This window comes from Vulpes lagopus, chromosome 2 (assembly GCF_018345385.1).
Source record: "Vulpes lagopus strain Blue_001 chromosome 2, ASM1834538v1, whole genome shotgun sequence".
NCBI lineage: Eukaryota > Metazoa > Chordata > Mammalia > Carnivora > Canidae > Vulpes > Vulpes lagopus.
Window position 1 is genome coordinate 19,929,999 of NC_054825.1, and position 27,471 is coordinate 19,957,469.

The 27,471-nt window shown below is 43.5% G+C and overlaps 1 protein-coding gene across 5 annotated transcripts in view; it reads left to right on the forward strand.

Moving 5' to 3' along the window:
* Positions 1–2,930: 2,930 nt before the first annotated feature.
* Positions 2,931–27,471, forward strand: part of XPNPEP1 (X-prolyl aminopeptidase 1) — a 54,965-nt gene continuing 30,424 nt past the window's right edge. The window contains exons 1-4 of one of the 5 annotated variants that reach the window (XM_041744356.1): positions 3,038–3,174; positions 11,394–11,482; positions 13,374–13,513; positions 19,127–19,251. In XM_041744356.1, the coding sequence (XP_041600290.1) occupies positions 19,135–19,251 (117 nt within the window). In that variant the 5' untranslated portion in view covers positions 3,038–3,174; positions 11,394–11,482; positions 13,374–13,513; positions 19,127–19,134. Of the gene's footprint in view, positions 3,175–11,393; positions 11,483–13,373; positions 13,514–18,025; positions 18,137–19,126; positions 19,252–27,471 lie in introns of all 5 variants that reach the window. The other 4 variants (XM_041744354.1, XM_041744355.1, XM_041744352.1 and 1 more) reach the window with 4 other exon arrangements.

Genomic DNA, 27,471 nt, shown 5'->3' on the forward strand with positions numbered 1-27,471 from the left:
TATGATCTCATCTTAGTAATTATATCTGCAATGGGTCTGTTTCCAAATACGATCACATTTTGAGGTACTGGGGGTTGGGGCTTCAAACTATGACTTGTGTGTTTATGTGTGTGTGTGAGGGGGCATGATTCAACCTACAATATGGTTTTACAGGGGCACCTGGGTGGCTCAGCTGGTTAAGTATCTGCCTTTAGCTCAGGCCATGATCCCAGAGTCCTGAGATGGAGTCCTGCATCAGGCTCCCTGCTCAGTGGGGAGTTCCCTCTCTCTCTGCCCTTCCCCCCTGCTTGTGCTCTCAGTCTCTCAAATAAATAAATAAAATCTTTATTTAAAATATGTTTTTACACACTTAATGTTTCTGGCTACATCTACCCAGATGGCCCACCCAGTCTGAATTTGAATGATGAGTCTGGTTGCTTCTCTCTTTCCGGTGTGTGGTCTAGAAAGTTCGATGATGTGACCTTTTCTGTTCCTTTGTGTTTAAGGGTTTGGGGGCTAGGAATCCATCCTGCTGCCTGAATGTACCTTACAGAGCCCTACCACTGCCTAGCTTGTGGCAAGTGACTTAACCTGTGCAAATCTCAGTCTCCTTGACCAACAAAATGAGAATAACAGTCCTCTGTTCATTGGGCTGTTGTGGGGTGGGCTCACAGTGCTCAGTAAATCTTAGTGATTGTTCCACCTCTTCAAACATGTGAGGACTGAAGAGTCAGAAGAGCCTGACATATCACCTTTTGTGATAATCTAGTTCAACAACTTCTCTCTGAGTTTGTCCCAAAAGAAGCTTAAGATGGGCAGGGGTGCCTGGTTATACAGCAGACCGGAATTCAAATCCAGTCCAGGGAACACAAAGTATTTTCTTTCTCCCCTAAAGCCAGATGCTGTAAATTCTGAGCAGACTCTTCCTAGGCAATGTGATTACGAAATACCTGTTTCTTTTTATGTCCCACTTCTCTGTCTCTCTGACATTTCCTTTTTTCTCTTACAACTTGATCTTTCCCACCATCTATCAGGTGTGGGCTGGAACCAGTCATTTTATTTACAATCTGTCTCTTCTTGGCTCTATAAATTTGGGGATATGGAACAGCCGTCTGCTGCTTTCCAAGGCGTCACATCTTTTAGTTCTTTCAGACTTTTTCTACGGGGCCTAATTTAGCTTGTCTAAATGCTTATTCAATAATAACCAGAACTTCAAGTTCTTGCAGGCTGCAGAAACTATTTGGTACAGGTGTATTAGGCCTTCACCAAGGTCAAAGCAAGAAGTGTAGATCACATTTAAAAATGCGGTCACTTTCACTTAGCAAATATTTCCTAAGTGCTGATTCTGTGCCAGGTGCTGTTCTAAGCACCAGGGTCCCTTACCCTTGAGAACTGTACATTCTAAGGACATTAATTCCTGCAGAATATATGCGATGAGAACCTACCACATGGCAGGAATTGTTCACCATTAAACAACACAGACACAATCCTTGCACTGATGGCTATTTCGTGTGTGTGTGTGTGTGTGTGTGTGTGTGTGTGTGTGTGTTTAAGAGGGGATAGAATACAATACACACAAGTAAATTTTTATTATGGTAAAAGGCGATAAGCACTATAAATAAAACAGTATGGTAAGGGGGATTAGGAGTGACAGTGGGATTAGCAAAGACTTGAAGGCAAGGTGAGAGAAAGGTAAGGAAGAGAGCCCTAATAGTTGGGGGAAGAGCAAGTCCGAAGGCCCTGGGGCATGAGTGTGCCTAGTTTTTTTCAAGGACAGCAAGGAGGCTAGTTTAGCTGGAGTGGAGTGAGCAAGGTAAGAATAGAAGGAAGTGAGGTTAGGCGCAGATCAAGTAGAGCTTTTGGCTTGAGTGACATGAGGAACCATCAGAAAGCGCTAAGCAGAGGAGCAACATGATCTCAGACTTCAAAGGATTGACCCAGCTGCGGTGTTGAGGCCATAGTGTGCAGGTGCCAGGTGGCAGCAGGGAGGTCAGTGTTCAATCACAGAAGTGCACCAGACCAGAGAGGGGACAGATGGGGTTGGTAAGAGGGGTCGGATTAGAGATTTATTTTAAAAACGGGCCCACACGATTTTCTGACCTGCTGGATGTGATGTTGGAACCAAGAGGGCAGGGATGACTCCAGGATTTTGGCCTGAGCATCCTGCAAGAATGGAGTAGCCACTGACTGAGGTGGTCAAGACTGGTGGAGCACAGTTTTTTTTTTTTTTTTTTTGATGCTTTGGGCCAAGAGCGTGGTTCATTTTTTTTTTAATTTTTTTATTTATGATAGTCACACACAGAGAGAGAGAGAGAGAGAGAGAGAGAGAGAGAGAGAGAGGCAGAGACACAGGCGGAGGAAGAAGCAGGCTCCATGCACTGGGAGCCTGAGCCTGATGTGGGATTCGATCCCGGGTCTCCAGGATCGCGCCCTGGGCCAAAGGCAGGCGCCAAACCGCTGCACCACCCAGGGATCCCAAGAGCGTGGTTCAGACGTGTTAAGTGTGAGGGGCCTGTTAGCTCTCCAAGCGGGTGGCCCGCTGGATTCTGAGGTTGTTTGGGGACGTGATCCTGGGGGACATCTCTAGAGCCTCGCCCAAGTACTATCACGACGGGCTTCCTCTCCTCTGTCCTCCCGAAGGCTGGAGCCTCCCTGGGGGGCAGCTCTTCGCGCCTCAGCCCCTCCCGCCGGCAAAGCCCCTCTTTCTTCTCTGGGGCGAACACCGAGAAAAATCCACAGGAACGACGCCGCGCGGCACGGCCTCCAGCCTCCCCCCCTGCAGGCCAAGGGGCTAAGCCAGCGGCGGTGGAAGCGCAGACCCGCCCCCGGCGCCCGCGGAGCCCCGGGTGGGCGTGGCCTGCGGTGGGCGTGGCCTGCGGTGGGCGTGGCCTGCGGTGGGCGGGCCCTGCGGTGGGCGGGGCGCGGCGCGAGCGCACGCCACAGAAGGGGGCGTGGCCGCTGGGCTCGCGCGCTCGCAGCGTGCGCGCCGGCCCTCCTGCTTCCTGCGCTTCCCCGGGTGATCAGCTGGTGTGCGCTGCCCTGACGTGGGCCGGGGCACGTCACCGCCGAATGGCAGCCTCCAGAAAGGCACCGCGAGTAAGGTGAGGGACCTGCCCGGGAGCCGGCATCTGGGCAGGGCGCGGGCCCCGGGGCCCGGGCGCGCAGGCTGCAGCCCCGGAGGGCAGGACCTAGAGGGTGAGCAGCCGCAGGCGGCGCATCGCGGTCTGGAGGAGGCCGCGGCGTGCGGGAGCCCCCCGAGCGGGAGCAGCGGGAGGGAGTCGTGCGGCCGGGCAAGTTCCGGGCCGTTTTTGGAGGGCCGCGGGCGCCCTCGGGCAGCCGGATACCGGCCCGTGGACGCCTGTGCCCGCGGAGCTGCGGCGCTCGGCCCGAGGGGCGGCGGCCGTGGCCCACCTCCTCCCCAGGCCTGGCAGGAAGGCCCCGCTCTTGCAGGAAGTTGGCCCCTCCGGGCGCCTCCGGGGGTCCTGGGAATGGGTGAGCCCCTGCCTTCTCCCCTCCTCCCGTGGACTGTAATCTTGAGGTTACAGCCCTGACAGTGCGGACACCAGCAGCTCGCCTTACTCACTTGCCACCGCCAGGAGGATAGGGACCTGCGGGCCCATCCCCATCAGATGGTTTCAGTGGCTGTGTAAGGGAATACTGTGTCATAACCTCTAGGAAGAGCCCGCCAGTAACGCGCCCTGGGCTCTCCCTGGGCTCTCCCTGGGCACAGGGAGCTGGGAAGGATAAACTCCTGGTCTCAGACACATTTCAGCCTATGCACCCCCCCGCCCACCTAGGGTATGCTTATTACAGCAGCTAACAAAGTGGGAGACAGAGCAATGTTGGGAGATCACAAAGGCCGGAAGCAAAGATCCCTGGCGTTCCACACGGGATCAGGGATCAGCCGTGCTCAGCTCAGGTGGGACTTGGTGACTACCCTTGGCAGGATGGCCAGGCTCACTTGCTGAACACAGACCATGGCTTGTATTAGTGATTGTGAGTGGACAGATCCCAAGCTGACCTTGACCTGGCCTTGGCCTTGCTGTGTCATGTTTGGGATGGGTAGAGAACCAGACCTATCTTGTGGAAGGATGGGGGGAGGTGTGGCCATCCTGGTGTGGAAGGAGTTGCCCCCTGTGTTAAGTGCTGGAAATGGGGTTAGGCAAGTGGATAAGGATGAGTTAGATCCTAGGCACATCCGTGGACCAAGAGTAGGTTTATAGAATCACAGTATTTTGGGGGGCAGGAGGGTCTTTGAGCATCTGCTGGCAGAGCTTCCTTGTCACACACAGAAGGCAACTGAGAGACCGGCAAGCCTTTTGCCCCAGGCCCTTCCCCTTGTGGCAGAATTTGAGGGCTATTCAGTGTAAGCATGAGAACTTCTTGCAGTTCAGGTAAAATGGACTTAGGTAAAAAGGGGTTGAGCTGGCCTCTAGTGCAACTGAGTCCAGGAGACCAACCCTGGCATCAGTCTTGGCCTCTCTTCGGCTCCAATTTCCTAACTGTTGGCTTCGTTCTCAGGCCAACTTTCTCCTTATGGGAGGTATGCCCGTTCTGTGTTGGCAGCCCCAGCAGAATAGAGCCCTCTTTCCTAATGGTTGGAGCACAAACCCCAGATCTGATTTCCAGGGGGCTTATTTGACCGTATGTTTATTCCTGAACCAGTTGTGTGGTCCCAGGGACAGATTGTCCAGGCCTGGGTCCCAGAACTTGGTGGGTGAGGGGGTGACATTCATCCCAACTCTGTAGGCTGAAAGAGACGGGACGGTCTCAGATAGAAACCATTGTGCTTTGACCAAAAGAGGGAGGGATGGATTTGGGGTAGGAGAAGACCACGTTTCCCACTACATACCCTAAAACTTGTTTCAGTCTACTCTTATCTGAACTCCTGAGGTGTGATTGAGCAACTCGGTGCTTGTTTTGCCCCATCCTGCGTGTGATAGACACATATGATTCTCATTGTGGACTGAGGGTCAGGGTGCCGGTAAGCACGCCCCTGCTGGGATTTCTTTATTTTAAAGAAAAGAGAAAGAAGAGAGAGGGAGAAAGATGTGCCCTGCCTACCTGATGCAAAGGTCGAGCAGGCAGTTCTCTGCACACTTCCTTTCCTTTACCCACGTCATGATGTTGAGAAGGTGTAGGCGGAAGAAGTCCTGGGAAGGGGAAGAGCGCTGTGCTGGATGTTGGGAGGCCTTGGCTGTGGTTCTAGACTAGCCCTGTCACCACCTAGCTGTGAGGCTTTGAGCGAGTCCTTTGATCTCTGTTCCTCAGTTTGTCTAGAGGAGGGAGCTGAGTTGGTACCTGAGGTACCTTGTATCTCTAACATCTCATGGTAGCCCTGCTGCAGCTGCGAGGCCTGAGAATGTGTCTGTCCAAGTTAAGTGAAGGGTGGCTGGATCTTTTTTTTTTTTTTTAAGATTTTATTTATTTATTCATGAGAGACAGACAGAGACAGAGACAGAGGCAGAAGGAAAAGCAGGCTCCATGCAGGGAGCCGGATGCAGGATTTTTACCCCGGGACTGCAGGATCGTGCCCTGAGCCAAAGGGCGACTCTCAACCGCTGAGCCACCCAGGCATCCGTAGGGTGGCTGGATCTTGGATTCAGAGATCAGGGTATCACAGGAGCAGAAAAACTGTCATGTTTAACTGCTTCATGTTTAGCTTCCTTCATGATCCTGACAGGAGGGTGGAGGTAGTGATGCTAAGGGAGAGAGCTTTACTTCAAGTTCTCCATGAGCATCACCTGTCAGACCTGATTTCTTATTATGGCTTTGCAGCTGAGGTATGTGGCCTGTGGCAAGTTATCTTTGTTCTCTTTTAAAGTGAACGAATAGAGCTACTTCTGAATAACTTCCCTCCAACTCTCTTGTCCTGTATCCTCATTAGTCACGGGGACCAGTTAACTGCCAAATGTATAGAGAAACCAACTTCCTTGGCTCACCGTCTTGTAAAGGTGAAAATATGAAGTCAAGGAAAACCAGCAACTTGCCAGGTGACCATGCGACATGGATCTCTGCCCAAAAACAAGAGGTTACTTTGTAAAATATTACAACAACTTTATTGAGATAGAATTCATGTACCACACAATTCACCTTTTAAAATTCTGCCATTTCAGTGGTTTTTAGAATATTCTCAAGAGTTGTACAACCATCACCACAGTGTTTTGGGACATCTTTATTCCCCTGCCAGAAGAAACCATGTACATGTTAGCGGGCATTCCTCAATTCCCTCAGCTTCACCCCAGCTCTAGGCAATTGCCAGTCTACCTTCTGTGTCTATGGATTTGCATCTTCTGGACATTGCATATGGATTAATACAGGGACACCTGGGTGGCTCAGAGGTTAAGCCTCTGCCTTCGGCTCAGGGCGTGACCCTGGAGTCCCAGGATTGAGTCCCACATCGGGCTCCCTGCATGGAGCCTGCTTCTCCCTCTGCCTGTGTTTCTGCCTGTCTCTCTCTGTGTCTCTCATGAATAAATAAACAAAATCTTAAAAAAAAAATAGATTAATACAAATATGGTCTTCTGTGACTGGCTTTTTTCACTCAACATAAAATGTTTTCAAAGTTTACTATGTTGCAGCAGGTTATCAGTACTTGATTCCTTTTAATTGCCAAATAATATTGCATTGTATGGATAGACCACTGATTTATCCATTCTTCGGTTGATGGACGTTTGGGTTGTTTCTGTGTTTTGGATATTAGGAGTATGCTGCTATGAACATTTGTATACAAGTTTTTATGTGGACTTTTGTTTTCAGTTTCCCACACCTAGGACTGCAATTGCTGGGTCATAGGATAACTCTTTATTTAACTTCTTGGAGAATGCTGGACTGTTTTCCAAAGTCACTATACCATTTTGTATTCCCACCAGCAATGTCTGAGGGTTCCAGTTTTTCCATATCCTTACCCATACTTGTTATTGTCTATTTTTTTTTATTATAACTTTCCTAGTGAATGTGAAATTATATCTCACTGTGGTTTTGATTTGCATTTCCCTAATGGATAAAGATGTTGAAAATCTTTTCATGTGCTCATGAGCTATTTGTATATCCTCTTTGTAGAAATGTCTGTTCAGAAACCCTTGACCATTTAAAAATTGGGTAGTCTTTTTATTGTTGAGTTGTAATAGTTCTTTATATACTCTGGATGTTAGACTCTTATCAGATATGAGTTGCAAATATTTTCTCTCGTTTCGTAAGTTGTCTTTTTACTTTCTTGATGGTATCCTTTGAAGTACAGAAGTCTTTAATAATGAAGTCCAGTGTATCTATTTTCTTTAGTTGCTTATGCTTTTTTTTGCTTATGTTTTTTGATGTCATATTGAAGAAATCATTGCCTGCTCCAGGGGCAGGCAGATTTCTGTCTATGTATTCTAGGAAAACATTTATGTCTATGATCTATTTTGAGTTAAATTTTTAAAAAGATTTTATTTATTTATTCATGAAAGACACAGAGAAAGAAAGGCAGAGACATAGGCAGAGAGAGAGAAGCAGGCTCTAGGCAGGGAGCCTGATGTGGGACTTGATCCTGAGACTGCGGATCACGCCCTGAGCCAGGAGCAGGTGCTCAACCACTGAGCCACCTAGGCGTCCCTTGAGTTAATTTTTATATATGGTGTGAGGGTAGAGGTTCACCTTCATTCTTTTGCATATGGATATCTAGTTGTCCCAGCATTATTTGTTGAAGAGACTATTTTTTCCTCCATTGAATAGTTTTGGCACCATGTCAAAAATTGACAGTAAATGTGAGGGTTTATTTCTGAACTAATTCTATTTCATTGATATATAAGTCTGTCCTTTTGCTAATACCACACTGTCTTGGTTAGTATATTTTATTAGTTTTGACATCAGGAAGGATGAATCCTCCAACTTTGTTCTTTTTCAATATTGATTTGGCTTCCTGGATTGCATTCTCATATGAATTTCAGGATCTCTTTGTCAATTTCTGCATACAAACTAGCTGAATTTTTTTTTTTTTAAAGATTTTATCCATTCATTCGTGAGAGACACAGAGACAGAAGCCGAGACATAGGCAGAGGGAGAAGCAAGCCCCTGTGGGGAGCCTGATGTGGGACTCAATGAGTCCCATTGTGAAGGACGCCCTGAGCTCAGGGCAGACCTTCAACCACTAAGCCACCCAGGTGTCCCCAGAGTATAAGTTTGACATCTATTTTGTTAAATTTATTCCTAGATACTTCCTTTGATACTTTTGTAAATGAACTTTTCTTTTATTTCTTTTTTTTTTTTTTAAGATTTTATTTATTCATGAGAGACACACACACACACAGAGAGAGAGAGAGAGAGAGAGAGAGAGAGAAGACAGGCAGAGGGAGAAGCAGGCTCCATGCAGGGATCCCGAAGTGGGACTCGATCCCGGGTCTCCAGGATCACGCCCTGGGCTGAAGGCGGCGCTAAACCGCTGAGCCACCTGGGCTGCCCAAATGAACTTTTCTTTTCTTTTCTTTTCTTTTCTTTTCTTTTCTTTTCTTTTCTTTTCTTTTCTTTCTTTTCCTTTTCTTTTTTCTTTTCCTTTTCCTTTTCTATTTATTTATTTATTTATGATAGTCACAGAGAGAGAGAGAGAGAGAGAGAGAGACAGACAGACAGACAGAGACATAGGCAGAGGGAGAAGCAGGCTCCATGCACCGGGAGCCCGATGTGGGATTCGATCCCGGGTCTCCAGGATCGCGTCCTGGGCCAAAGGCAGGCGCCAAACCGCTGCGCCACCCAGGGATCCCCCAAATGAACTTTTCCTAATTCCATTTTTGGATTGTTCATTTTAAGTATATAGAAAAAAATTTATTATTGTATATTTTTAGTCTTCAGTCTTGATGAGTTTGTTTATTCTAACTTTTTTGGGTAGATTCTTTAGGATTTTCTATTTGAAGATAAAATGCCCTTTGCAAGTAGACATAATTTTACTTTTTTTTTTTTAAGATTTTATTTATTTATTCATCAGAGACACAAAGAGAGGCAGAGAGAGGGGTGGAAACAGGTGAAGTAGACTCCATGCAAGGAGCCCAACTTGGGACTCGATCCTAGGACACTGGGATCACACCCTTAGCCGAAGGCCGATACTCAACCACTGAGCCACCCAGACGTCCCTTTACTTCTTTTCTAATCTAGATGCTTTCTATGTCAGTTTTTGCCTAATTGCTCTGGATAGAACCTCCAGTACAATGTTGACTTAAAATAGAAATATTGGACATCTCTGTTCTTGTTTTTGATCTTACAGGAGAAACATTCAGCCTTTTTATATTAAAGATGATATTAGCTGTGAATTTTTGTAATATTCATGATCAAGTTGAAGAATTTCTCTTCTTCCCTTTAATGAGTACTTTTATCATGAAGAGGTGTTAGATCTTGTCAAAATGCTTTTTCTGTCTATTGGGGTAGTCATGTAGTTTTTATTCTTTATTCTGTTGATATTATTTATTACATTAATTTTTATATGTTGAATCAGTCTTTCATTCCTAGGATAAAGCCCATTTGGTGATGATGTATGATCCTTTTTATATGTTACTGGATTCAGTTTTGCTAGTATTTTCTTAAGGATATTTGCACTTATATTTATAAGAGATATTGGTATGTTTTACTTTTTAATGAAAGAATATATGATTCTTTCAATAAAGAATATCTCATTCTGTCCAACAAAATTAAAGTAGAACATTTCATTCTGCCCACACAATTAAATTCTCCGAGAACAGGTCTGGAGTGATTGGTGAAAATGTCTGGTCTTCTGGTTCTGGCTGTGTCGTAGACTGAGCTAATGCGGGCTCTTCTCCCTTTACTAACATATAAAAATGTGGTAAAATTATAACAAAATTACTTTTAACTTCATAACTGAGTAAAATCCAAACTCTTTGTATAACCAGTAAGAGGCTCCTTGTTGCCTCTCAGATCTAATCTCGTAACCACTTACCTCCTCATCTGCTAGCACATGCAACCACACTGGCCTTCTTGCTTTCTCTGATGTATACCAGGCATACTCCTGCCTTAGGACCTTTGTACTTACTATTCCCCTTTTCTAGAATGTTCCTTTCTTAGACATTCACATGACTTGATTTTTAGGACCCTGCTAAAATATCATCTATTAGCAAAGAGACCTTGCCTAGAAAACCCATATAAAATCACCTTTCACCTTAACTCCCTGACAGTCTTCCTCTTGCTCTGCTTTACTTCTTTTCATAGAATGCATACCCCCTGATAGAACATATTCTTGTTTTGTATCTTTTGCCTCTCTTCCTGGATCCTCCTCTTTTTAGCATCCTCTAGCCCCTACCACACACCCTTCTAAAACTCCTGAGATCAGTGATGGTGTCTGTTTTGTTCACTGTTGTGTCTAGAGTGCCTGGATTGTATAGGAGAGTCTCAATGAATATTTGTTGACTGAATGGACTTGAAAGAGAGAAATCCTCAGGTGCCAGAAATTTAGAGGAACTTAAAGCTTGAATGGTAGCTAGTAAGCTGAGCCTGAGGAGGTTATTAGACTCTATAGGCCTTCATACCTGGGGTCCAGGGCATCAGACTATCCTGTATGCTGATTGGAGACCTGTGTGTAAATCTCCTATCGAAGAAAGTAAAGTGGAAATTAGTCTCATAAGCAAACAACAGTGACAGTAGTGCTCACACAATCTAGGACATGTCTGATTTTCATAGATGAGGTAGTCTCAACTGAAGATAAGCTCTTTTTTTTTTTTAAAGATTTAATTTATTTATTCATGAGAATACACAGAGGGGAGAGAGAGAGAGGCAGAGACACAGGCAGAGGGAGAAGCAGGCTCCATGCAGGGATCTTGACATGGGATTCGATCCTGGGTCTCTAGGATCAGGCCCTGAGCCATAGGTGGCTCTAAACCGCTGAGCCACCAGGGCTGCCCTGAAGATAAGCTCTTAATAAAAGATTACAAAACACACAAGGAATAGCTTACTAAGAGGGAGCCATCAGACCCAGCAAATTGAAGATTAACCATCCCCAGACCTTCTAATGGAAAGTCTGAAATGAATTATAAAGGCCCCAAATAATTAAAGCTGAGAGAAAGAATAGGAACCATAGTGAAAGAATGAGACACCATGAAGAAAGAGCAGTCAAATTTAAAGAGAACCAAACAGAATTTATACATGTAAAAAAAACCAGTCATTGCAAACAAAAGCTTTTTAGACTGCTTAGGAGATTAGACATAGCTGAAGAGAATTCAGGAATTAGAGGTTAGATATGAGAAGGTTTGCCTACCATGGTGCTGTTGTAGTTGCAAGTTTTATCTGAAACTTTTACTTATTTCGTTATGATACCGGGGTGAGAGTCCTTCTGACTCACGAAGGAAAATTGCTAAGTCAAGTAGATATCCTCTAACTAAGCTTTGCCACGTTTCCTATGGTCAAAGTCTGCAATATCTGTTCTTTCTCTTCTTAAGGGCAAATCACCAGGATTTTCAGCTGAGAAATTTAAGAATAATTGAGCCTAACGAAGTGACACACTCAGGAGACCCAGGTGTGGAAACAGGTAATAATTTTGCCTATTAATTAGATGGGATGTCTGAAAAGAATTTTAGGTCCCTGTACCCTAATCCCAAGTTGGGAGAGAAGAGAGGGTAAAGGATTAATAATTGCTCATGGCTGGGACTGAGGGGACAGAAATCTGGAAATTAAAAACCATTTTATCCTTTGGGTTCTAGCTAGTTGGTTACTGTTTTTGTATATATTTGCCACTTTTTTAAGGTAATAAGTTAAGAGAATTATAATTTTCATATTTCCTATTTTTGGTGATTAAGTGGTAGTGGTTGAGGAGTAGATAGGTTATTATTGAAAATACCCTGTTCTAGGGTCTAGAGGTGCCTGGGTGTCTCAGTTGGTTAAGTGTCTGACTCTTGATTTTGGCTCAGGTCATGATCTTAGGGTCGTGAGATGGAGCCCTGCATTAGACTCCAGACTCTCTCTCTCCTTTTCCTCCCTCTGCCCACCTCCACCCTGTAAGCACTATTTCCTCCCTCTGCCCACCTCCCCCCAAAAGCACTATTCTAGTTTTTCCTGTCTCTAACATAAACTTTTATTACTACCTTAGAGATTGGCTTTCAATTTTTGTCATAAGATTTTGAAATGAGAAAATTTTATAGTATATTACTCTGCTATATAAATTATGCATTCAGGAAAATCTTTTTGGGAAAAATTTCTGGAACCATACTCTCTTCCCAGAACTGGTTAGTTGTGTTGTTGGGTTGCCAGAAACTTGAATTCTGAAAAGTGGTATATTACTGTATTTCTATCCCTTGAAAGCTAGTGCTTTTCTTTGGGGTACCCAGGAGCATTTACTTTTAGTCAACTGGAAAACTCGATTATCTGAAGTTCATAAACCATAGAATAGCAGTGTTATAATTGCATGCAATTAGGTTCCTTTTCTTTAAAAATATGGATACATATATCCAACATATTTTAGGCCATATTAGGAGGGAGGAGAAGAGGAAGGAAAAAGGAAGGGGAAAAAAGTAAAGGAAAGGAAACAGTGATAGAATTATCAAATGTAGAGTTTAAAGAGACCTTCTCTTTAGTATGTCTGAAGAAATAGAAGTTCGGGGACCATCAGTTGTTTGAGGTTGCAGATCCCGTGGAAACTGGAATCCACTTGTTTCGATTCTGTTGGTCTTAGAATACTTTAAGAGAGCGTAGCAGAGCGTCCTCCAGATAATATGGTATAATAGTGCACAGACTTGGGAGTTAGATAGATACTAGGTCCTGGTGCCTGATGATTGAGTTGAATGGGGCAAGTATTTAACTCTTTTCCTTTATCTGTAAAATGGGAATACTGAAACCTCCCTTGGAAGGGTTATTTTGAGAACCATTTAAGTATGTAAAGCCCTTGGTCCTCCCTCAGCAGTGAGACAGAGAAACAAACCACTGCCTCTAAAGCTATTGATGCTGGAAGAGCAGCCTGGTATCTATGTGTGTGTTAAGATGCTGAAATTGGAGTAAACCAACCCCTTCTATTCTTACAAAAAGGCGTGTAAGAAACCCAGCTGGTGCTTCAGATATAGATTCAAATAATATTTCTTGAGCTTTTATAATGTACCCGATGCTGTGCATGGTGGTACTTTCACACATGTTGTGAAGTTGACTTCTCCTACCCACCCAGTGAGATAAATACAGGTGTGCCTTTCATATACTTCTAAGCAGTGAAAAGTTTTGTTTATGATAAAGGCTCAAGGTTTCGGAATCTATTTCTAAAAGCAGGCCCACATATGCAAGAGACTTTTACATGAGTCATTCTCTTTAAAGCATGATTTAAAAATACCTGGCAGCGTATGGGCTAATGTTACATCATGGACTAGGCTTGTTGCTCTTGGCTTCCTACTTCCCAGCACACCCTGATTAACTCTTGGCTGCTTCTAAATTTCTCAAAGTGATAGAATGCGGAATGAGCAGATGCTGTTAATACGACGTCTTCTAATAGCTTCTTTCACTGAAGATTCATTGCTGTTGATTATATTGAGTCTGGAAAGATCATGACATGAATTTGGGACATTCACTCAGCCATCCTTGAGTGAGTATCCACATGTGTTAGGTGGTGGGCTTAATACGTGGATTCAGGAATGATGATGACATGTCCCTAGTTTAAGGAGAAGCAATATGCATACCTGTTGCACTATTTATCACATTGCTTTCAGGGTTAGTTAGTATCTACCTCTATTAATTGTACACACATAACATTTACTATGTGCCAAGCACTGTTTCTAAGGCCTTTGTATATAGTAACCTATTTAATCCTTGTAAGATTTTTCATCTCCTCTGTCTTGGTTGCTTTTTCAGCCACTGCCACCTCCATGGCTGGATCTTGTAATGGTGTCAGCTTTGTCCCCTCCTCAGCTAGCGCCTGATCCATTCAGTCTCTTTCACGGCCTGTTGGTGCTTGTGGCTACAGCTGTCCAAGCCACCTTGGCGCATTGTCACCACCTCCGTGAAGCTGCCTCCATGGCCACAGCTCGTTGCTTTGGCCATTGCCTGTCACTGTCTTCTTCACCTTTACTGTGGCTGCCACTGCTGCTTACCATGTCCTAACTGCAGGTTGTGGTATTGGGACACATATCAAACACAAAGATATCTTTGTGACAAAGAAGTGGCTGCCTCTGACCCAGGACACCAACCAAATGCAAAGGGCGTGAAGGAGGAGGGGGGGGCGGGGGCAGCAGTTATGGCAGGTGGCATTTTCTAAGGAAGTGTGAAATTCTGTAGTAGAGTAACCCTGCAGTGCTGATGATTCTGAGGAGGCCAGTGGAGCGGGAAAAGGAGATGATGAGGCAGGAGATGGTGATGAAGGCCAGGATGTGCTGGTGAGGAGGCAGGTTATGGTGCCTAGGAACCAAAGGAGACCTTTGACCAATTCCATTTCATCTTTGATGGTTTTTAGTTTGTAGTTGAGGATTTTGTGCTTGCCATTGGTTCTGTTGACTTTGTCAATGAAGTCAGTGACCAATAATGTTGATACACACGATAGTCAGAGCTATAAACACCCAGTCAGTGCCATCAAAATCCTTAAGTCAGCATATGCCCAAATAGAAACCAAATTCTATAAGGAAATTAATGATCTTGACAGAAAATACATCGGCTTCTATCATGTATTTGCTCTTTAAAATTCCAGATGCCCAGCCTGTACTTCAGACTAATTAAATTATTAGAAGTCCCTCAGGTACTTCTGTTTTGCAGCCAAGGTTGAAATACTGCTCCAAAGGAAGTCTACTTTTTGGCTTGGCTCTTTTTAATGATAACTTGCTCAGAAATACAATTTGAAACCCCTGAAAAATGTCATACTAAAGTTTCAGATGCTGGCAAGCTTACAAGGTCACTATAGGCTTTATTTTGAACCCAGTTGGAGGTATTGACATATAAACTTAGTTTGGATCAGATCATTGTGATCTCTCTTTCTTAGATGAGAAATTACAGGTTCAGTAGATTAGACAAAAGGAAAGGATGCTCCTCTGTATTCAGAATTAGCTCTAATGCAAGGAACGTGGGCCTGTTCAAATTGAATAGGACCATTTCCAGTGACTCTAAGTACTGTCCTTTGGAGACTCAGATGGAGCTCTGAGGCTGGTAGTTGAAGCTACCCTTGCAAAATGAGAATGAGGCACTTTTTCAGTGAGTCCTAAGATCAGTATGATGCCTCATAAGGGAGTCTATTGGATGTAACCATAATGATGGAGACTTCTGTAGCTCCAGATGCTGGCAATGATGGAGAAGAAGCAGATGGAAATGTTAAAGAAAAAGAAACTTAGAAAGATCCATACCTAGCCAAGTTCAAGCTATAGGGTGTCAGTCTTGGAAGATATAATGGCCCCGGTGTAACTCTTCATTATTTACAGCTTTGTATGCTAGGATATTTTTGGTTAAAATATTTTTTATTTGTTTAAAAAAATGAGTTGGCAAAATCTGAAACACTGGCAGCACAAATGCTGGTGAGGAAGTAGAGCATTGGGAACTTTCATTCGTTAATGGCAGGAATACAAATGGTCAACCACTTAGGAAGACAGTTTGGCAGTTTCTTATAAAACTAAATATATCCTTACCTTATGATCCAGGAGTCATGCTCCTTGGTATTTACCCAAAGGAGTTGGAAACTTATGTCCACACAAAAACCTGTACACGGATGTTTATAGCAGCTTGGTACATAATGGCCAAAACTTGGAAGTAACCAAGATGACCTTCAGTAAATGAATGTATAAATAAACTGGTCTATCTAGGCAATGGAATATTATTTATCCCTAAAAAGAAATGAGCTATCAAACCATGAAAAGACCCAAAAGAACCTTAAGTACATATTGCTTCGTGAAAGAAGCCAATCTGCAAAGGCTGTGTATTATAGGATTCCAGCTATTTGACTTGCAAAACTATGAAGACAATAAACAGATGAGTCACTTTCAGGGGTTGAGGGCCAGTGAGGGGAGGGCTAAATAGACTGAGCAGAGGGGATTTTTAAGGCAATGAAAACTTTTCTTTTTAAAATTATTTTATTTTATTTTTTGATTTATTTATGATAGAGAGAGAGAGAGAGGGAGAGAGAGAGAGGGAGAGGCAGGCAGAGACACAGGCAGAGGGATAAGCAGGCTCCATGCTGGGAACCTGATGCGGGACTTGATCCCTGGACTCCAGGATCGTGCCCTGGGCCAAAGGCAGGCACTAAACTGCTGAGCCACTCAGGGATCCCCAGGGCAATGAAAACTCTTAAGTTATTTTGTGTGATATTGTAATATTGGATACATGACATTATGCATTTGTCAAAAACTATAGGATGAAAAAAAAAAAACTATAGGATGTACCACACCAAGAGTGAATTCTTATACAAACTATGGATTTAAGGGGATAATAATGTGTCAGTGAGGGTTCATCAGGAGCAACAAATGTACCACTCTGGTGAGGGATCTTTTAAAAAATTTTATTTTATTTTTTTCAAGTTTATATATATATATATATATGTGTATATATATATATATATATATATATATATATATATATATATTTATTTATTTTTTAAAGATTTAATTTATTAATTCATGACAGACACAGAGAGAGAGAGAGAGAGGCAGAGACACAGGCAGAGGAAGAAGCAGGCTCCATGCAGGGAGCCTGATGTGGGACTCCATTCCGGGTCTCCTGGATCACGCCCTGGGCAGAAGGCAGGCGCTAAACCACTGAGCCACCTGGGGCTACCCTCAAGTTTTTAGTTAAATTCCAGTTAGTTAACATATAGTGTGATATTAGTTTCAGATGTACAGTTTAGTGATTCAACACTTCGAACCCTGGGTGCTCATCACAAGTGCCCTCCTTTTTTTTTTTTTTTTAAGATTTTATTAATTTATTCATGAGAGACACAGAGAAGGAAGCTGAGACACAGGCAGAGGGAGAAACAGGCTCCCTGTGGGGAGCCCAATGTGGGACTCAATTCCAGGACCCCGGGATCACATGTTGAGCCAAAGGCAGACGCTCAACCACTGAGCCAGCCAGGTGCTGCCACAAGTGCCCTCTTTTTTTTTTTTTTTTTTTACAAGTGCCCTCTTTAATCCCCAAAAGCCATCCTTTCACCCATCTTCTCTATAGTTAAGAGTCTGTTTCTTGGTTTTCCTCTCCTTACTCCCTCCCCTCATGTTTATTTCTTAAATTCCACATCTGAGGAAAATCATATGGTATTTGCCTTTCTCTGGCTGACTTATTTCACTCAGCATAATGCTCTCTAGTTCCATTGGCGGTGGCCTTGATTGTGGGGCGGGGTGGGGGGGGGGAGGATGTTTGTATGTTGGGAGGAAGGAGGTATAGAGGAACTCTATTTTCTGCTCAATTTTGCTGTGAATCTATAATTCTTCTAAAAAATAAAATCTATTTAAAAAATGAGCTGGAAAAACTCATTATTCTACTTGAATTCTAATAGTATAGTTTTGTGTCACTATATGGGATTAGGAAAATATGGTTGCTGTTTTATAATTGGCTTTTTGTGAAGTTGTTTTGTTATAACTCATGGGACTATAGTTAGATATAGTCCTTATCTAGTCAGATCTATAGTTACTATACAGTATGGTTTATCAGAACTGTACACTGATACCAATATTTTTTGAGAAAAGATTTTCTTTTAAAGATTTTATTTGTGAGAGACACAGAGAGAAGGCAGAGACATAGGCAGAGGGAGAAGCAGGCTCCATGGAGGGAGCCTGATGTGGAACTTGATCCCGGGACTCCAGGATCACACCCTGAGCTGAAGGCAGACGCTCAATCTCTGAGCCACCCTGGTATCCTGAGAAAAGATTTTTTTGAAGAACTAACTAAAGTGATTTGAAAGTCTGCTTGCGTCATCTGTGCCTTTATCACATCGAAATAGTCGATGTAATGCTCTGAGTACCTAGAAATTAGTAAAATTTTAAGAATTCTACTAAGACCACATTTAATATTTTCTTTTTAATGATTTTCATATTTCTGTTTCTATTTTGTATTTTCTTGAGCTGGTGACTCTGTCTCAAAAAACTCTAGTTTTATTGGGATAGAATCCTAGGGACCCCTGTGATTTTTTCAGGGCTCAGTTTGGAAACCTTGGATCTACTCTGCTCTCACCATATTTTAGAGAGGTGAACACAGACCACTGAGGCCTGTCCCCTTCTCCTTGACGTTGCACACCCAATTGATAGTAAGTATTCACTAGAGCACATGACTTAGACTCTTGACTTGTAGTGGTCTGTGACCTTTCTACTCTTCATCTATAGTTGGCTATTTAACTGAAACATAAAACATACTTCTTTTAATGCAGCCAAACTTAAACAGTAAGATACCAGAAAAAGAAAATAAAAATCCCCCTGTCCAAAGGTAACCATTCATTAACACTGGGGTGACTGGCCTTCTAGAAACTTCTCTGTGGATATACACATACGGAATTTTATTTTATTTTTTATTTTTTATTTTTTTTAATTTTTATTTATTTATGATAGTCAGAGAGAGAGAGAGAGAGAGAGAGAGAGAGGCAGAGACATAGGCAGAGGGAGAAGCAGGCTCCATGCACCGGGAGCCTGATGTGGGATTCGATCCCGGGTCTCCAGGATCGCGCCCTGGGCCAGAGGCAGGCGCCAAACCACTGCGCCACCCAGGGATCCCCACACATATGGAATTTTAAATAAGAACGATCTATACATATTTTATAATCTGTTTTCAATCTTGCAAGTGAAATACAGGTCTGTATAATTTTTTTTTTTTTTTTGGTCTGTGTACCTTTTAATGATTTTAGTGTACTATTATATGTATTATATGTATTATAGTTTATTTACCTAGTTATGTATTTTCCTCCACTTTTTAAAAAAAAACTACAAAGATAAACAGGTATCTTTGTGCATTTATATATCTCTTTGTAATATAGTCCTGGAAGTGAAAGGGGTAACTGATCAATTTGGAAATGAGTATTAGTAGCTCAACTTACTTGCCGCAAATGGCTGTTTGGAAGTGGTATATAAAACTATAAACTTGAGAGTTTTAGGGACCTTTGGTTTTGGTCTGGTGGTGAGGTGGTCAGTTTGAAGATGCAGCTGGGGTGAGGCAGCTGGCAGGTATGTCTCTAGGGCTCTCTCTGAGCTAGTCATGAGTTGCATAGAGCAGGCTGGTTTTGGAACTAACTCTCCTGTTTTTGCAGACGGCAGGATGGCTCCAAAGGTAACCTCAGAGTTGCTTCGGCAGCTGCGACAAGCCATGAGGAACACAGAGTATGTGACAGAACCGATCCAGGCCTACATTATCCCATCGGGAGATGCCCACCAGGTACTGAGTGGAGATGGGCCAGTGGTGGACCTCATCAGCCTCTACTCTGTTTTCATTCTTTTCCCTCATCCCCAGGGTGTTTGTAGGATTCTAGTTGTCAGTCTATAGCTGAGCATGTCCTCCAAGGCTTAGCACAGGGACCTGTGTCTAGTTGGCTCTCATGAATGCTTGTGGATTTGTCCCTGGCTCCGTTATTTCCAGTGAATGCACTCAGTTTTCAATAACTTGTGGAAGCGTTAGTGGACAAATGAAGGGGCAGAGGTCTGGGCCTTTCTGTTGCTGACACACTTTACCCCATCTCTTTTGCCACACCCTTTCTTTATAAGAATTGCCTGTCCTGCCTCCCTTCTCCCCGTCCAGACTATCCCTCCCATCCCTCTGACATGGCTGGAAGAACAGCCAGAAAGTAGTCTTGATCTGTACCCCAGCAGATTTTAGAAATAATTTTGAATACTACCTTCTCCTCTCCTTCCTCCCCTACCATTACCTTTGATGGAAGCAACTCAGTAAGTGCCCTTTACCTCTGAGAACACTAGTGATCTAAATATGGGAGGAGTTGGGTTTAGAGAGGTGGAGACTGCATGTGATGGGGCTGAAGGGCAGAAGGGTGGAAGGATTCTAGTATCTACTCTTTTAGGTCATTGAGTCAGCAAGTGTTTAAGTGCCTATACCATGGTCATGGGACTGCAGGTTTACAAAGGGATGTGACAGTATACAAAATACTGTTCAGAGGGATGAGACAATATACAAAGAATATACAAAGTATTATTCTTCCATAGACTCATCTATACATATATATTTTTTATAGCCTTTGCTTATATGCAAGGCACTGCCCTAGGTATGGTACATGACACAAAGATGAGAATGGTCCTGTTTTCAAGAAGCATACAGTTGAGTACTGGAGTAGAGACATGTCTGTATTCAAGGTGGGACGTGGAAGTGCCATCAAGAAAATCTGGACAAAACACTGTGGAAGTTTGAGGGTGAAAGGGAAGATGACAGATGGCTTCAAGAGCAGGGAAGGCATTTGAACTGGATTTTGAAGAATGGGTAGAATTGGATAAATAGAGGAAGGGGAAAGGATTCTAGGTGGGAAGATTAGTAGGAGCAAAGGCAGAGAAGCGGGGAAGGTTGGAGTACTTTGAAGAAACAACATGGCAAATTCCCATGGCAAAAGCCCAAGGAGGGCATAAGCAATGGTGGGAAATATAGCTGGTGCTCTAGGATCCAATAGTTATAGGTTGCAGAAACTGCCTTGAGGTCCTTTGAAAAATAAAAAGACTTTATAAAGGTTTATGGGCAGAGCCACTGCTTTGGCAGAACTCTAGCTTATGAATGGTGGTCTTTGGACTTGTGGAATGTCAGGGCCTCAGATGGAGTGTCTCATGGAAACTGAGGGCAGGAATGCAGGAGGCCAAGAACAACTGGGATGGGAGGGTTTCAGTTCTTGCCATAGATCAGTTTCTTCCTTTCTTAGGCAACAAGGTATATGGTAAATAGGGGTCCATCTGACAGTTCCCACGTTTATATCTTGATCTTTTACTTTGAAGATACCAGATTGAGCTAGAACCTTAATCCCAAATCCAGAGTCCTGAGTGAGAACTTAAAAAAATTTTTTTTTATTAGAGTTCAATTTGCCAACATATAGCGTAACACCCAGTGCTCATCCCGCCAAGTACCCCCTCAGTGCCCATCACCCAGCTGAGTGAGAACTTGATTAGCATAGTAACTTGGTGTATTTTGTATTTTCTTGAGCTGGTGACTCCCAAAAAACTCTAGTGTGTGTGTGTGCACGCATTTGTGGGATGGCATGTAGTGTAGATATGACTGATGAGGGTCTACCATGATGGAGGGGAAACGTGTAAGAGTATTACTTTAAGTTGAACAAAGTTCCCCAAAATGTCAACTTGAACTGGCCTCTTTTCTGTCCCTCCCCAAAGGTGCCAGACTGCATGGTTGTGACAATATCAGGCCAGTGTTAATCTGGGATAGCAGGAATATTGGACCCCTGCCTGGAAACATAAGATTTCCTGGCCTCAGGAGCAAATGAAAGGCTGAAATGAATAACCAAAGGGATTGGATAATTTGAGGCAACAGCGTGTAGTTAGTATACTTTGATGTTTAGAGCCTTATTCCCCCAATAGTATTCCATAGTATTTCTATTGTGTCTCATAAGATGTTCTGGATAAAGTGTATTCAGTGGTCAAGAAAATAGTAAATGAGCTGAGCAGTTTCTTTTTATTGTTACGGTAAGGAAGCTTAACATTAACTGTCATCGCAGCTATTTTTAAGTGTACAGTACAATAGTGTAAACTATGTGCACATTGTTGTATAACAGATCTCTGAAACTTTTCCATCTTGCAGAACTGAAACTCTGTACTCATTGAACAACTCCCACCCTTGCCTCCCCTTTTAGATTTTTATTTATTTATTAGAGAGAGAGAGCAAACACAGAGGGAGATGGAGAAGTAGACTCCCTGCTGAGCAGAGAGCCCGAAGCGGGACTCAATCCTAGGACCTGAGATCATGACCTGAGCCAAAGGTGGATGCTTAACTAACTGAGCCATCCAGGTGCCTGTCTAGTTTCTATTTCTAAGAGTTTGACTACTTTATATACTTCATATAAGTGGAATCTTACATGGAATCATACAATATTATCTTTTTGCGACTGGCTTATTTCACTTAGCATAATGTCTTTAAGGTTCATCTATGGTGTAGCATATGACAGGATTTCCTTTTTAAAGGCCAAATGATAATCCATTGTGTGCATATACCACATTTTTTTATATGCCACATTAAAAAAAAAATCTGTTCATGTGTTGATGAACATTTAGGTTGCTTCTAGCTCTTGGCTCTTGTGAATAATGCTGTAGGGTATATAAATGTCTCTTCGAGATCCTGTTTTCAGTTCTTTTGGATATATACCCAGAAGTGGAATTGTTGGATCATACAGTAATTCTATTTTTTTTAGAAGTAAACTCTACCCCTAATGTGGGGCTCGAACTAAGGACCCCAAGGTCAAGTGTCATGCTCTATAGACTGAGCCAGCCAGGTGCTCCAGTAATTCTATTTTTATTTTATTTTATTTTTTATTTTTTACTATTTTTTTTAAAGATTTTATTTATTTATTCATGAAAGACAGAGAGAGAGACAGAAAGAGACAGATACATAGGCAGAGGGAAAAGCAGGCTCCATGCAGGGAGCCTGACATGGGACTCGATGCTCTGGGCTGAAGGCAGCGCTAAACCGCTGAACCACCCAGGCTGCCCCAGTAATTCTATTTTTAATTTTTTGAGGAACCTCCATACTACTTTCTATGGTGGCTGTACCATTTTACCTTTTCACCAGCAGTGCACAAAGATTCCAATTTCTCCACATACTTGCCAATACTGTTATTTTCTTTTTCTTCTTTTTTCCCCAATAATGGAATCCTAACAGATATGAGGTAATATCACATTGTGGTTTTAATCCTCCATTTTCATGATGATTAGTGATATTGAGCATCTTTTTTTTTTTTTTAAAGATTTTATTTATTTATTAAAGACACAGAGAGAGAGAGAAAGGCAGAGACACAGGCAGAGGGAGAAGCAGGCTCCATGTAGGGAGCCTGATGTGGGACTTAATCCCGGGTCTCCAGGATCACGCCCTGGGCTGAAGGCAGCGCTAAACCGCTAAGCCAACGGGGCTGCCCTTGAGCATCTTTTCATATGCTTGTTGGCCATCTGTACAGCTCTTGGAGAAATGTCTATTGAAGTCCTTGGCCCGTTTGAATGGTTTTTTAACTGTAGGACTTTTCAGGGCTTTCAGTATGCAAATGTGCACTGTGCAACTCTGAGGAGAGGATGAAGTATTTATTCAGCATTTTCTAGACTTAATTGGAATTGGAATTCCATGGAATTCCAATTCCACAGTCATCTCAGGGGGTAGGGTAGGCTCAGGGACTCAGTGTTCCATGGAATCCCTTGGTCCATTGATCCATAACAGCACTTTTCATGCTATGATGGGTCTTACTTGCTTCTCAAACAGGTGAGAGGAAAGGGAGATCCTTGTGTAGAGAGGAGAAGCCACCAAAGACTAGGGTTCTGCATGTAAAAGTGGACGAAGGGGGAGGTGAGAGTGTGTGAGATGTGAGTATAGGAGAAATAGAAGATCTGGTTAGAGTGGGAGTTGGTGGCATGTGAGGAAGCAATGGTGGAGGAGTACATTACCGTTAGCTTTAGTAGGCAGTGGGGAGGTGGGGGGGGAGTTGGGTGCAAGTTTAGGGCAGGGTTTTTTTTTTTTTAATTTTTAACTTTTTATTTATTTTTTTATTTATTTATGATAGTCACACAGAGAGAGAGAGAGGCAGAGACACAGGCAGAGGGAGAAGCAGGCTCCATGCACCGGGAGCCCGACGTAGGATTCGATCCCGGGTCTCCAGGATCGTGCCCTGGGCCAAAGGCAGGCGCCAAACCGCTGCGCCACCCAGGGAACACAGGGCAGGGGTTTATAACAATTCTTCCATTCACTTATGTTCTTTAGAATAGATGAACAAGATTCGCTACCTTCGTAGGAACCAAAGTTTCATCTTGCCTAAGGACTGGATGAATAAGTAATTCAGCCAACTCAGCCTGGGCCAGAGTCATGGTAGGAGGTGTAGGTAACAGGCACCCCAGCATTTAAGAAGGGCAGACTCTAGCCTTGTTCCTGAGGAAATCCTTTTTCCCTCTGCCTGGGCCTCCTCTGATGGGTCTTTCCTGCCTCCTGTCAGTTCAGGCTTTAGCCTTTGGACTTGGGCTTCGTATCACATGGATTCTGTGCTGATGCACCAGTGATGTTTTTCATTTTCTGCCTTTCAGGCATCAGGCAGTTGCCCTGGACTGATTGGATTGCAGCTGTTTTATCTCAGTGTTGAGCAGGATGGTGGTTCCTGAGGTGGGAGCACATTATATGGCAACTGGTGTGGGATCTTCTGTAAGTCCCTGTATGGGTCTGGTTTCTCCATAGAGACCGAACAAATAGGATGTATAGAGATACCTATTTATAGAGAGACATCCTGAGGGATGGGCTCCCACATTAGCTCCCCTGGTTCTCAGACCTTCGAGTTTGAACTGGAACTACACCCCCAGTGTTCTTGGTTCTCTAGCTTGCAGATGGCACCAGTGGTGTATGTCCCTGTCTGAGTTAAAGGCCCGAGAACCAGGAATGCTGATGTCTGAGGGCAGAAGAAGACAATGTTTCTGCTTAAATGAGAGAGCAAATTCGACTTTCCTCCATACTTTTGTTTTGTTCAGACCTTTAATGACTTGGATGCCGAACACATTGGGGTGGCAGTCATCAGCCAGTAGCTGATTCAAATGTTGTCTCTTCCAGAAACCAACTCATAGACAAAGTCAGAAATAATGTTTTACCAGCTAGCTATATGGGGATGCCTTATCCCAGAAGGTGGCCCACAAATTTCACTATCCCTGTCCCCTAGCACACTGCTGTCTGAAATTGGGTCTCTCTTCTGAGAGGGTCGTAGAGCCTGTTGTAGAGTCCCAGCCAAAGACTCCTTACAGCTCTGCCTTGTTCGTGAGCCTTCACCTCCAGGGGAGGCCTTGTTGTAGGAAAGACTGGACCATGAATGTTATTTGAATTAAATGTTGAAAGTTTTGGTTAAGGGTGTGTTGGCATTTCAGTTTGTCTTCTACCTGGAGTTAGGATACAATGTATATGTTTACTAGTAGGAGATGTCCTTGTAGCCAAGGTAAGCCAAGTTTTATTCTTGGTTCTGGGTGCTGTGAGCCTTCTTTTTTTTCTTTTCTTTTCTTTTCTTTTCTTTTCTTTTCTTTTCTTTTCTTTTCTTTCTTTTCTTTTCTTTTCTTTTCTTTTCTTTTCTTTTCTTTCTTTTCTTCTCTCTTTTCTTTTCTTTCTTTTCTTTTCTTTGCTTTGCTTTGCTTTGCTTTGCTTTGCTTTCTTTTTTTGTCATTTTAAAGCTATTTTTGGTCCAATATCTTGATTTGGGCCTAATCCGTCCAAAGCAGTTCCTTGTTAAACTGGGGGAATGACAATGAGAGTGGCTGAACCACAGGTGATATTCCAGGCTCTCCCCAGCTCTTCATCCCCTGCTAATGATCCCAGAATATTAGAATTAGTTGGCTTCTCCCTGGATGAGGAGACTGAGAGTCAAAAGCCTGTTGAGCCTCATCTCCCTGGATGAGGAAGCTGAGAGTTCAAAATCCTGTTGAGGGCTTTTGAACAAGGCAGTGACATAATCAAAGGAGCAGTGTTGAGTGTGGATTGGAGAAGGGACATTCTGGGAACTAAGAAGCCATTGGGAGACCATTGCAGGATCCCGGAGTCGGGGTACAGAGGCCTTGGACTTGGTGGTGGCCTTTAGGAGCAGAGAGGACGGAAAGGATTTGGAGGGAGAAGTAGTAGAGCACAGATTGAATGTGGACCTTATAGGCAGATGGCAGAGGGGTTTGGGAAGGTTGGAACCTGGGAGAGTTTGTGATGCCATCCGGAGAAACAAATGAGAAATGCAGAGTTCCTTGTTTCAGTTCCTGTGGAGAGGTGGGGCATAGTTGGGGTGACTGCTAAGTGGGACTCTGGGGCCTTGCCAGGACTGTGAAGACAAGGAGCAAGGGTTGGCTTTGTGTGTGACCTGCCGCAGCAGCCTTCTCAGGAATAGAGAAGCTGCTGTTCTCTGTTCCTAATTGTTTCATTTCAGGCTAGATTCAGGGTTGATGGAATTTCTCCTCTGGGTGGGGAAGGGAGGGTGTTGGAGAATGAAGGGGAATCTTGAATTCTGTCTTTTGTGTACTTTCCAAAACATAAATATGCACACCCACACACTATTCCGTGCTAGAGAGAGAATGCACCCCAAATGCATAATTACGCAAGGACTGGGCACTCCAGGAGTCTGCGTCTCACTGTCCTCTGCAACTCTAAGAGTTCGTTCTTTGTAAACCCAGGACAAGTGATATGGTAATCATGAGTTTGGGCCCAGGGTTTTACAATGAGAAGTTGTCCATTCTTTTTGGTAATCTGAATGCTTTCATGTACCATCTAAGTCAAACATTGGGATTTGTGGGTGCCTCTGGCCCTAAACCTGGAGAATCATTGAGTGGGGCCAGAACTGTGCCAGCACTACCCTTTAGAAATTCAAATTCTTTATCCCCCCCATATGTAAGGCTTCATTGTTCTGCTCTTGGGTGTGTTTAATCAAAGGGTCATGTTCTGTCAGAGGTGACTGCCAGTTTGAGTTTTTGGCTATTTTTATGGTTCCTCCTTCTGGAAGACTTGAATCAGATTTTCCTAACCTCTGTCCTACTTCCATTCTTCCTGGAGTCAGCTTCCTGTTTTGTATCTCTTAAACAGGCTCTCTCCTAGGGTGGAGTAGTGATTTTTTTATTTTTAATTATTTTGGAGTAGTGATTTTTATCACAGAGTGATTTTATCTACTGTATTAATTAGAGTAATGCTAGCTGTGGTAACACATCTCAGAGTTTCAGTGGCCTGGTATTGTAGAGCCTTATCTCTTGTTTGTATAGCTGTCTGGAGTGGGTGTTCTTGGTTGGTGGGTGACTTTCTTCTACTAGGAAGAGAGTCATTCAGAGATCCAGGCTCTTTCCATCCTCTAACACCACTACTCCAGTGAGTGGAAGGCGGAGGAGTATGAAGAGGTCACACCCCCTTTTTACTGCCCTGACCCAGACATTACCCCAACCCTACATTTCATTGGTGAAAACTAGGCATGTGACCCCACCTAGATGCCTGGGTACCCGGGAAAAGAAGTCCTAGAGGGGAATATAGTTGTTGGCAATAGTAGGGATTTTGTTATCATCACCCAGGGCAGGGCATGGATAAATGCCAGTGTGGATTGTCCTGCAAATTTCTGATGTGTGGGAGTTCTCTGAGTGGAGTGGGCTAGAAAGCTTTGTGGAAGAGGATGTATTTGAACTGGATTTTGAGAGGTGGTTAAGGCTTTTTTTCCTTATTTATAGTTGTGTTTTATTTGGCTGAGTATTATTTACTTGTTTGAATTAGATGCCAACGCTTGAAAGATAGGTGACCTTTCATCAACACACATATATTTAGCTTCTGAAATACTGAGGGGTGGCAACATGTGGCCTGTACTCCAGCATGACAGGCATCAGAGGTGAGAAGAGCTGCTGTCTGGAAAAGTCACTTCTTAATCCTCCTTGTCTAGTTTACTTGCCTGTACCCTAAGACACTTGAGTTTGAAACCACAGT